This window comes from Sebastes umbrosus, chromosome 16 (assembly GCF_015220745.1).
Source record: "Sebastes umbrosus isolate fSebUmb1 chromosome 16, fSebUmb1.pri, whole genome shotgun sequence".
NCBI classification, from domain to species: Eukaryota; Metazoa; Chordata; class Actinopteri; order Perciformes; family Sebastidae; genus Sebastes; species Sebastes umbrosus.
In genome coordinates this window covers 14856714-14869000 of record NC_051284.1, presented here as the reverse complement: position 1 = coordinate 14869000, position 12287 = coordinate 14856714, and the positions used below count along the sequence as shown (strand labels likewise).

At 45.0% G+C, this 12287-nt stretch overlaps 1 protein-coding gene across 1 annotated transcript in view; it reads left to right on the top strand.

The window, feature by feature from the left end:
- The window catches only part of tmem260 (transmembrane protein 260), a 34092-nt gene extending 23218 nt beyond the window's left edge, over positions 1–10874 (top strand). The window contains exons 11-16 of the mRNA XM_037747116.1: positions 1214–1385; positions 2694–2833; positions 3434–3610; positions 4811–4864; positions 5135–5219; positions 5379–10874. Coding sequence (XP_037603044.1) covers positions 1214–1385; positions 2694–2833; positions 3434–3610; positions 4811–4864; positions 5135–5219; positions 5379–5639 — 889 coding nt within the window. The 3' untranslated portion in view covers positions 5640–10874. The remainder of the gene's footprint in view (positions 1–1213; positions 1386–2693; positions 2834–3433; positions 3611–4810; positions 4865–5134; positions 5220–5378) is intronic.
- Positions 10875–12287: the final 1413 nt, after the last annotated feature.

The following is a 12287-nucleotide window of genomic DNA, read 5'->3' as shown; positions in this document are numbered from 1 at the left end:
AGCATTTTAGTACTTCCAGTTCCCTTGTCTTGAAGTCAATGGTTTTTTTTGAATGGGTTTTTAGTTAGATGTGTGAAATAAGGTCTGTGGATGATATAAAATACGTCAGTAAATATCCCACTCGTGAATTTGAAGCTTTTATGTGTCTTAAAAAGGCGGTTGCTGTGGCATCATCACGCCTTTACAGCCTCATTGTGTATACTCACTCTCAAGCGAACGCGGTGTAGTTCGTTTATAGCCTGACGTTAGCTTTTTACTTCTGCCGATTGCATTCACACTTCAAAAATCATAAAAGTAGTGTTCATTCGTGAAGATTATCTTGCTGAACAAAACGTGTAAGTCTCATAAACGTTTATTTGCCACAGAGCTTATTTCCGGCATTAATCCAAAATCCAATGGAAAAATCCCCATTGGCTTTTTGTCGAGGAGACCCAGGGCCATGCTAACTTCCTGGTTGGCCTACAAAAATACGTCATCCCTGCACCACTCTTTTGCTCTTGTTTTAGAGTGTCTTTTAGTTGTACTCAAAAAGCAGTCAGATTCTGTACAGTCTGTGTGCATTTATCTGTAGAATCAATCTTCTTTACAGTATTTCTGTTGCAGTAACTACACTACAGCCAAAGTTACTTTTAAATTCTTGTGCTCACTAAAGTTAAAGTGAAATAAAACTCCCCTCTCATTCTAGTTCCTTCTAAAATCCCCATGCATAAGTTTTCCCTGAGTCAACCTGATTTGTTTCTCCTCTGCGCTTCATACCGCAGGTCTGAACTCCACATGTCAGGTTTTTCTCTGCTCACCCCATGGTAGGGGCTAAAGAGAGGCACGGTTAGCACATAGATTCCACTCACAGAGCTCAGTCTGAGATGTTAGCTGTCCGAGGAGGCAGATTACACCAGCGTAGTGCTAGGGAGTGCCAGACAGCCATCACTGAGCGGCTTTGATCAAGGGGAGAGCATGGCCTGTGCTGTCAGACCCATCACACCTGTCTCCCCACGATTAGATAGGCAGCCAGAGCGCTCTGCAGAGGGGAAGGGGCGGGGGCACTGACAACTTACCCTCAGAGCACCTTGAAACGTACCTACAAACACTCACATACACACAGTTGTACACATGACACACACTTCTAAGGGGGAGCTTTTTAAATGCAAGTAAACACAACTTGTGTTTTGATGATATTATACAGTATGATGGTGTATGTGCTGATAATCCTAAGGGAGTGCGATCAGAGCGGAAACAGTGTGGTCGAGAGGTTCGGCAGGGAGCTTCTGGCCTCCTTCCCAACAGACTCAATCATCCTGACCAGAGGAGATCTGCCTGGAAACTCCCTGCGCTACTTATACTACTGCCAGGGTGTACGGCCCGATGCACGTCTGGTCGACCAGGAGGTCAGAGCTTTCATTTCTCCACTGTCTTGTCTTTGTTGAGCTGTTCTCATTGAAGTTTTCTTATTTGATGCAACTCAAAAGTAAGAATTTAGTATTATTACAGCAAGGGTTGGTAATCATCTTCCAAAACATGTTTTGTTATATTTGTTGAAATTCTCTTACATCCCGATAGCAATAAATAAATCAAATGCTCTGGCCAAAAAACGAAAACAAATCTGGTATCTGTGGCTGTCGCAGGTCTGTAATAATCCTGTCCAATCATTTCATTCAGCCCCTAATGAAGTGATTGGACGGGCTACCTGCCTGTGCACTCATTGCACGTCACCGGAGTCTTGCACAAGCTGATAGCTTGGCAGCTTTGAGTACTTACAATAGCTATGTTCGTTGTTTACGTTCATTATGATAATTGTGGGGCAGTGGCTTTGGAGGGAGGCCTGAAGGGACGGACTGTCAGTGTTGCCGACTTGGTGACTTTCTCTCTAGATTTAGGGGCTTTTGGAGCTAGTGCTGCTAGCTAATTTCATTGGAAAGGACTTGGCAACACTGTGCTGGGTTTTTCGGGTTGGATAATTTTGAAAGTCTAGCAACCCTAGCTTTAAGCACATTTCAATTTCAGAACCAAAAATCAACTCAAGTAAAAGTTCCCTCTGGACACAGTTAGGTTCAAGTAGTATTACAAACGTAGGTATAAAAATAAGAATACTTACTGGCCAACCAGAAGAAAACAGAGTTGAACATTATTGCATTGTGTGTATTGTATTGACATGTTATGTTCTTTGTCCTTCATGTTATGAGCTTCTAATTTGATTTATGACAAAATTGCTTTAGTTTCTTTTGGTTGTCAAGTAAGAAAGATCCAGAAGAGGAGGATTTCTTTATTTTCAAAAAAGGAATAACAAAACAAAAGGAAGATTTGTATGCAAATGATATTTTTGGACAAAATGACAATGTACGTTGACTGAAATTCATACAAAATACAATAAATTACAGCCTCACTTTCGGAAGTCTTTTGCAGGCTTTCCGAGGTGGGTATGTAGTCATTATGTAAATCATAAGTTTGTATATCTCTTCAACATTACAATCATAAAGGGCTTTAAGACAGCAATGTTATGAAAATAAGAAGTGAAAACAAGAGCCTTCAACTTAAAGAAAAAGCCCTTTGATAACCTCAAGTGTGGAATAAAACCCACTGAAATAGTCGATAAATCCTTTTCTTTAAGTGAATTGTACACTGAGTGGTAATTTAACTGCAAATCACAAGGATACAAAGAAATGAACAGAGTTGGTGGCACTCTTTCTTCTGTCTAGATGATGACATACGCTTGGTATGTGGCCAAGCTGGCGCAGCACCACCCTGGGGTGCACTTTCCTGGCCGCTGGTGGGACCCGGTCCACCCTGAGGAGAAAGACACCTTCAGTCTGGAGCAGTTTCTGTCCCACAACACACAGTGAGTCACTGAGACACAGAGAGAGAGCCGAGAGAGAATAAAAGGGTGGTCTCTGAACAGATAAATAGAAGAGTGTAAAATGGAGAGAGAGTGTATTGGGGAGGGCAACAATGGTCCAAATGAACAAGTGGGTGATCTAATGAGGCGGAGATCAGTGGGATGGTCGACACAGCGGTGAGTGCAGGGAGAAGATAAGCCGTAGAACTGTTGAGGCCATAAAAGGAGTTTGATGAAGTACAGAAGTCGACTAATCTACTTGATTTGGTTAAACAGTCTCATTGCTGCTCCCTGCTCTCATCACCCACTCCTCCAAGAGGAATTGAGACCCAGAAATTGGCTGGAGACCTGTTAATACCAAGCCCACCAGGGGGCAGTGTTTGCCAGGCCAACATGCCGGTCTCTCAGTGGGGCAACACTGACCCGTGGGATTAACCCTCGGGGCCCAAGCCTTTGGTGACTAGAGGGAAGCTAGAAAGTGTTGGGATGTGAGGAAATGTTTGTCTACATGATGTTTTATATGTCTCATCATCATCAGTTACCTGGGGAAAGAGGGGTGTTTACATGGATAATAATTGAGGATGTCTGATTGTTTTTCTGCAGCATGCATGTGTACGCCTGCATTGGGCTGCCTGATGGAGACTCAAGCTGGGAACACCGTTTCTCTCGTTGGCCTCTGGGTGTGTGTGACTACTTGGTGCCAGCTCAGAGGCAGTTTCATCCTGAAAGGTGGGCCGAACGAACTCGAAACATCTACAACTGGAGCGAGCCACACGACAGGTGCTTACACAAATATACAGAATCATTAATGTTTCGCCACAGGTTGGTATGTGTTTAACCCCTAAACATACAGTTTCCCCCTTTTCCTCCTCTTAAGTAGCTTTAAGGTTGAAAAAAAATCACCTTATTCCACACTGTTTGACCATAACATAGGTATTCTGTATCAACTTGTTCCACCTCTTCACTGCAGCTATATTATGTTAACACCGAGTGAAATATTATTTTTTTTACGGCTGCACCAAGTGGAAATATTCTACATCCTGTGCATCGTTTTATACACATTCCTCTAAAGTTCAGCCTGACATATTTGTTATCTTTGGAAACTTTGGGATCTTGACTATAATTTAAATTTTGTTCTGTGGGTTTGAACACTGTTTATGTCCACAGTAGGAGTTTGTAAAGACAGGCCCAGTGGCAAGTCAGTGGGGTTTAAGAGGTTAAATTAGCAGGAGGTCTACTAGAAAACTCCTTTTGCATTTTGTTTAAAACAACTCATGATCTAAAGATGAAACTAGAAATCCTCACCATGTATTTCATCGGCAACATCTCCTCGCCCCCTCGTCTCTCTGTGGTCTCCTCAATCTCCCTTCCTCAGACTCCACAGAGCTTCCCTCGGTGAGGTTGTCCTCTGTTCTCCATGCTGTGATCCAGCTCTTTGTGAATTCAACCAGAGCAAGACATTAGGCCCTCAGCCATCTGAAATGAGACTGAAGATGAAAAATAATGAGTTTCTTATTGCATTTTGTCAATAACTGTGTCAAAAGTGGAATTAGTCAAAGCTCCATATTCTGTTGCCGTTGCCAGCAGCCTTTCATTCACTCAGATATCCACGACTGAATACTGTGACATTATTTCCCGCACCCTCACGACAAGCGTGTCCGCCGATGCCCACAAGCCAAATATTAGCTCGGGAACCCTGCTAAAATATTCTTTTGAAGAAGAGGTCAAGTGTTTACAGTCAACAAAGTGAAAAAGGGAGATGTGGTTTTACTCCATGTCTAATGTGCTAGCTGGTATTGTTGCTCAGTCATTTAATGTTTATGCAGCAAACATTGATGTTTAGTGTATCAAAACCTGCACCGTCGAGTGGAACAATATATTCACATAAATAATCATTTATAGTTAGTGGAACTGTGCACAAGCCAATGCCTGAAGCTGTTTAGATAAAGAAATATGTTTTTTTTTTTCATGTGTGAACAGTTTCCATCCCGCGTCCTGGGAGCGTGTCGCTAATGAGGAGATGTGGCAAGCCAGGTACGGTAAAGTTTTTTTACAAAAACACTGCTTTCCTCTTTGGAGAGGTTGTATACTTTAGTGTGCAGATAAAAAGCTGCGTCACGATGCATACTAGCCCGCTAGAACATCTCCATAAACCAGTCTTGTGTGGTAGAGCATCTACATGTACATTGTATTTGGTGGCGGCATCTACATAAATCACTCCATTGGAGTGGTGCGTCTGTGAGTGTGGATCTGCATGGCTCATCCATCCAGCACTTAGCCCTGAGCCTGCGTGCTTTGTTTCAGGATGAAGACGGCTTTCTTTCTGTTTGACCTGGCAGAAAGGCTGCAGGGAGAGGGGAAAGCTCGCCTCTTTGAGCTGTCTTACACTGTGAGTCTGACCTCGACAAACATGCAACAATACTCTCATTTACCATAATGGGGCAGATTTAAGGGCCACACAAGGCAAAGGATGACATATTCAGGGGCTTTTTTTTGTTGTTTTGCGGTAACATTTGCTTCTGTGTGTGTGTGTGTTTTTGCTGGGCAGCTGTATAAGGAGATTGTGGAGGCCCACTCAGGCTACCCTCCGAACTGGGACAAGAACTTAGCACTGGCCTGCGAGAGGCTGCTACGCTCGGGTCACCGGGGCTACAGTCCAGACAGCCTGCTGACCTGCTGCACCCAGCACTTTAGTCTCTACTTGGAGAAGGAACCCACAGATCCCCAGGCCCCCGCCATACGCTCGGCCATTACTGACCTGCTCAAAGAGAGAGATGAGCTCCGCCATAGCCGGTGGCAAACCCCATGACAAGATCCAGATAGATCTACATGGAGCTGAGTACACTGAGAGTGTGCCGCGAGCCCAGCCGAAGTGCGAGGATGAAGTTTGAGCCAATGTGCCTCTTCTCATGGTTTAAAGTTTGGTTTAAAGCTTCAGAAGGACAGAATGATGTTTAAAGTTTTGGCTAAATGGACTTCGCCAAATTGGACTTTTGGATGAGTTGGGAGTTAAGAGGAATGCTGATGCAGACGTACTGAGATGTAGTAATCATGCAGAACTCTGCACAAAAGACAGACAACTACCATTCAGCAGTGCTTCATTTGATGAACGTTTACAGTTGACCAAGGACAGAATTCGACTTCAGGAAGCCTTGACTGACCCCACTCAAACTGTGCGTGCTCCCCTTAAAATCACCCATTCGATTGCTTTATCATTATATCTCGGTCTTTTTTTCTCTCCTCTTCTGCTCTCACAGCTTTTAACGTGCTGATTATTTTGCCTCAGCAACTGCTCTACTTCTCTTTTTCTCACATTAGGATGGCAAGGCCGAGATTGAGGGAAAACCAATTTGGGGGCAGAAATGGGGGATTAGAGCGGCTGTTTAATCTAGGACAGACTTGTGCTGTGCCACACAGTCCTCACTCCGCATAACCAGCACTACCCACCCACCCACCCACCCCTCTATCCTTCCATCAGTCCATCTTAGATGGTCCTTTAAATGTTTAAAACTAATGGATTCGATGAGTGTTTTTTTTCCTCTCTTCCTTCCTAACGGGAGGGCTGTAATCCCTCATGGATTTAAATGAAATGTGAAATGTCACAATGCCAGGGACCCTTTTAGAGGTGCGCTTCTGTGTGCATGTGTGTTGATTTGTGTTTGCATGTCAACGTGTGTGTGTGAACACGCTTAAATCTCCACCCAAGCCTTTTTCCGCATATAAACGTAGTCAATAAACAGATCGGCATGCTGAAAAGCAAAGTACTTTGATCATCATACAAGCACAAAGTCATGCAAACTCCACGGAGACACGAAGATACGCAAGGCCATCAGCCTCCCAGCTCCCAGGACGTTTAGCTCTGTGAGGGATGCTGGAGAGACAACGTAGCATGCAAACACAGCGAGTGGACCAGTCACTTGTCTTTGGAGTGTTCTCAAGACAGTGACACATTGTTTTTGTAAATGCTGCTGCTGGTGTTAATGAACCTTGTGGCCATGAAATTTGTTGCACAAAGGTCAAACTTTACTATAAGGTTTATAAAACACTGCTGGAGGAGCCTGCTGTTTGAGAAACCACTAGAAAGCGAAGCGCAGTGAGTGCATGTGTAGTTTTCTCAGAATGTAATCTGCCCTCTCTGTTCGCAGGCCTGGTTAGCGGCTGTCAGCTGGCTGGATGATGAGAGTCGACCTGCTGTAGCACAGATGGTTTGGTTTCTCGTAAAAAAGGGAACATTGCTTTCTACAGATTTAAATATTTCAATAAAGATTCTGTTTATTTTAATACATTTTTTTTAACCTTTTTTCCATAATAGACGAGGCCTATTACAATATTGATCATATTTGTTCAACCATTCACTTACATTCATGTTTGTTTTTGTGTTAACATCACAATCATTTGCAGTCTCTTGTCTCATTCCCTCCTGTTATTTTTACTTTACTTTCTTCCTGTCCTCCCCTTTTTCATCCCTCTCTTGTCTCCCACCCTCTCATCCCCTCTCGCCCTGTCTTTCCCTAACCCCTCTGTTCCTCTCCTCTCCCCTGTCTCTGAGAGTCAGTTGCCCACCCTAAATCAGCAAGCTGCCGAGGATTGTGGGAACCCATGGAATCGCCGTGACCAGGGATGCAGGCAGGGAGCCACGGCAACGCTGGAATGTGGGGCGTCTGAGGAGATAAGAGCCGTGAGCCCAGCCAGGGAGAGGGGAGGGATGCAGCGAGAGAGTGGAGCGAGGGGGGAGGAGGACGAGGCAGAGTGAGGAGGGTGAGACGGAAACAGGGAGAGCAGCAAGTCTGTGAATGGGGAGACAGAAACACAACACCATAAACAGCCCAGAGAGCAAGACAGAGTGAGACAGAGAAAGAGGGGCGGAGGACTTAGGGGGGCACACACTGGAGATGGGAAGCCAGCCTTATTCCTCTTTGCATTTCATTTACATCCCTGGCCGTATCGACCAATCGGATTGGGAGCAAAGCCCAGGGCTTAGGAGGGGAATAAAAAGACAAAATGCCTTTGCTGCTCTCATCCCTCCCTGATAATACCCCTTCTGTTTTTCTTTTCTCTTTTTCTCCCGTCTATAAGTAGATACTGTCCGAAATGCCAGCGGAAAAGCGACACCTCCGCTTGCTGTGTATCTCAGATAGACCGAGCGGGAGCAGGGGCTGAAAAGACAGCTTTAGCAACTGGGCCTATCTCCTCTCCTCTCCTCTCCCTGGCTGGATGGAAGCTTGGAGTGGAGGGAGGCGGAGGGCCGGGGTGTGTTGGTTAGTGTTTGGGAAGAGAATAGAGGGTGTGAGAGGCATGATATACTGAGCTGGCCACAGATTTTGCAGAATCTTGCACTCTAAAAAACTTTGCCTGCAGATCCCTTTCCTAAGCATGAGAAACCTGTTTCAAGGATGTTTACGAGGTGCCACCCATCTTTGTGAGGGTTGCCAATGCCTGCTACCAAACTCCACACGTATTTTTAGCTTTGGATTGTTGTTATTCTAGTGCACTAAGTTGCAGGTTTATCCGAAATGGCAACTCTAGTCAGTTGGTTGACTGCAATGCTTAGATAACAGTGGAACCTTTACTTCAACAATCTCTTAACATACTTAAAGCTGTTGTTATTTTGGCTAAATTAAATATTTTCCTATAAAAACTCAGCGATGTGTATTGGGTAGAATTAGGCCCATTAACGTCAGTCTGTGTTGACATGATTGACTCGTCTCAGGTTTTTGTTTGCCCTCACTCTTGATGTGTGTGTGTGTCTCAGTGTGTGGTAGCCACTGTTTGTATGTCAGGTACAGTATGTTTGCAGGTTGACTGAGTTTATTTGTACAGGTGTTTGTAGTGCTCTCTATTGTGTTTCCTGTTTGTATATTTGGGTTGCTATGCGTCTATTGTGCCGAAATGGACAAAGTGTTTTCGCTGTTTGGAAGTGTCTTCCCTGTATTTAAAGGACTTCGTTATTGTCTTGGTGCTCACGTCTTTGTGTAGGCGCACCCAGACTATTGTACTGCCACTGGACGCAGTGCTGGCATCGCTGCTGATATAGAGCTTATTGAAAGTGATTGTTCTTGCACAGATGAGAGTTCATCTCAATAGGGGTCTGCGGCAAAGCATTCAAACATAGAGAGGGTCCTTTACCTGCCTCCGCCAGACGCACGTGAGAGATAAGGTCACCTTAGGACCCTGCGTGGACCCCCTCCACCTTCACAGCGTCCTCATCCTCCTCAGCCCGCACAACCTCACCCCTCTAGTAAAACAAACCAAACAATAGAGGCAGATATGGGAGGGATTAGAGGTCAGAGGGTTGGGGAATGCGACATCTCCATTTCCAGGATCAATCTTCAACCGCTTGGTAATCTCTGGCCCCAGGCCCCACATACCTCCAGTGGTCTCTCTGGTTTGAGAGCTGGCATTGCCAGGCGGTGTGAGCTGGTGCTCCTGCTGGGTGTGGGGTGCTGATAGGATAGTGGGGGGTGGGGTTATAAACCTGATCGTGTGGATGGATGGATGGAAGAGCAGAGGGATGAGTAACAAAGGGTCCTCACTTTATATCCAGACCTCACCTAAATCCTCACAGATAGATAGATGTATGTGTGTGTGTTTGCCCATGTATGACACAGACACCTTAACGTGTGTGTGTGTACTTTGTGTGTGCACACGTTCGCAAAGTTTGTTTTAATCTGTAAATGTGAAATAACTTTGAGTTCTTCAGAGCAAACTGAATATTATCCCCAAGTTCCCGTTGTTATCTTGTGTACACACATTTGTTTATTTGATACAGCCCCTCTCCACTACAGCACTTCTGTATATCAAAGACAGCAGTGCAGAGCGCAATTGAAAATGGCTACCGTGGAGAAAGGTCTCTCTCTGCCTTTGACTGCGAAGAGGCAGAAAAAGCCCCATTCTCCGCTCCCTTCTTAGATCTATTTAAATAATTGAGGAGTAAACTGACAAATTAGGCACCTTTATGGACGCCCCTGGGCTCTCTCTGGGGTCCTTCATTTTCCCCAATACAAGAGAGTGCCACCAGCCACGGGATAATATCTCTGTGTGCTTTGAGAGGGGGAGGGAGGAGGGAAGGAGGGTAGTGGGCCAGGAGGGGTTTCGCCAATCAAGCGGGCCACACTTCCTCCCCCAGGTTCTAATTTTGTGCCACATTAAAGAGCTCGGCCTCCATTTAGGACACAGAGAGGCATTTTCATAATTTGCCGGGTCTCTCGACTAGCTCGGGGTGCCTTTTTTTCCTCTCTCTCCTCCCTCTCCCTCTCACTCCGTGTCTGAATGGAAGGCCTGGGGAGGAAGAGGGGTAATTCATTCGCCTCCTTTCAACCAACCGGCTTCAGTTCTGCATAATGTTGCTGCTAGGTGTGAATTGCAGCTAATATTTATCTCTTTAATAATTCTCTATTAGACCTGAATATTATTTGCCGTATAAAAGCCAACACTGCTTATTGTCAGCTATACAAAAATGGTGTCATTCACGTTTTTGTTGATACATTAAGGGCTAAATCATACGCCTGTATTTAGTATTTTGAGTTAAAGACTTATCTAATCTGTGACCATGCAGCCGTACAGCCGTGATGCTTAAATTGATAACATCTGTAATGTAGTATACGTACAGTACATAATCTAGGTTAAGGTTGCTTCATTTCCCTCTTGCTGACACCATCCATTCATGCACTACAGTATGCGTAAGCATTGATTCATATGTGATTGGTCACATAATTCACAGTCTCAGGGGGCATTTCATCGCTGACAGACAAGCTAATCTAAAATCCCCCAATTTACAAATGAAAATCCCACCATCCAATTGAGCTAATAGAGGGACTTGAATGGGATAATAAGATGTGGTGTAATACTGTGTAAAAAGCCTGTAATGTTGTGTTGGTGTAAGAGCCTGTGTGACTGGATGTTTGACTGTTTGCAGTGATTACAGGGGCCTGCGGGCCTGGCGGCGGCTCCGTGGCTGGGACAGGGAGCTTCTCCCTGGGTAAGGAGATATGCCTGTCTGCCCCTTCTGCTGGAGCTACAGGGACCAGTATGTCAGGAGGGAGAGTCCTCCCTGTGAGCTCTCTCTCTCTCTCTCCCACTCTCTCTCTTTTTCACTCCGTCTCTTTCCGTCTGTCTCTCTCCCTCTCGTTCCCGGTCTCGCTGTGTCTGTACTATTGCAGTGCTTGCAGATGTGCACAAACAAGGGAGGATTAAAGCAAAACGAATCTAAACAGACAAATGGAATTAGAGTGATGGGTGTCGGTGGGCTGGTTCACAGTGATAAACATAATGATGCTCTGTATGTGTGTGTGTGTGTGTGTGAGTGTGTTCCTGTGTCTAGGGGATTATCAGTGGTTAGGTGTGTGGTGTGTATGGCTGGGTGACTGCTTCTGGGTGTCTTTGTGTGTTTGCCTATCTGTCTATGTTTTTGTAATTATGTGTGTGTATATTTACTCGGTCTCCACTTGTGTGTGTGATAAATGTGTTATTCTACATCGCCTCGCAAAAACAAGTCTCTGCGCCCTCTGCATGTGCGTGGATATGTTTCTGTGTTTTCCTATTAGTCGGGGTCATATTTCATTCTTGTCTTTCACAGTGTCTGTTTGTATTTGTGTGCCGGAGCTGCTACCTAAGCCTGTATGTCTCCACCGGACATCGAAACTCTTCACCCAATATTGACGTATGAAAGATGAGAGAGGGTTTGTGGAATATGAAGGTCTCATAAACTAATCTTGCATATAGTGCCCTGCAGTTTATGTGCTGATGTTGTGTGCAGGTTTGTTTTCTTGTAACAGGGGTCTGTGTGTTTGTGCACTGAGGAGGTCAGTAGTTTGGAGGAGCCAGCAGGGGGGCAGTGATCAACAGACTGGGGCTCCCCTGCCGAGGAGCTCTGGGATTAGGGCTAAACCCTGCCCTGCCAGATGGGCACAACACATCCACCAGCATCGCACACCAGCACCTTCTTCTGTGGAAACCAGGCGACTGGAGCCATGGTGATACTCACTGGTACGCTTCTGACTCGGGAGGTCAATAAAAGTGCATTGACATGATCACAATATATTCTCATGTGTTATGCATTTGAAAGAAATCCTTAATTGTTGCATTTAAAGAATTAATTCAAGTTTAGAATTGCTATTATTTATTAGCTTATGGTTAACTGAATGAGACCTGTTTGTTCATAGCAGCCATGTTAGTGAATGTATCATCAACCATCTCTTCTCAGGACCACACAGAATGGCGGCAGGAGAGACGACTGAGATGAGGTACTCTTCAAAGTGTCAGCTAGTGGACAGTATGGCCAGTCAGCAGGTTCAAGGGTATCGGAAATGAAACTTACAGGTTGTTTTGATGTGCTGTATTTCAGAGCCACAGGCAACACTGAAATGATAAAGTGTGTGTGTGTGTGTGTGTGTGTGTGTGTGTGTAGGTATGTGTGTGTGAGGGTAGATTGGTGGCACAGGAATCAGCAGTGTGTTGA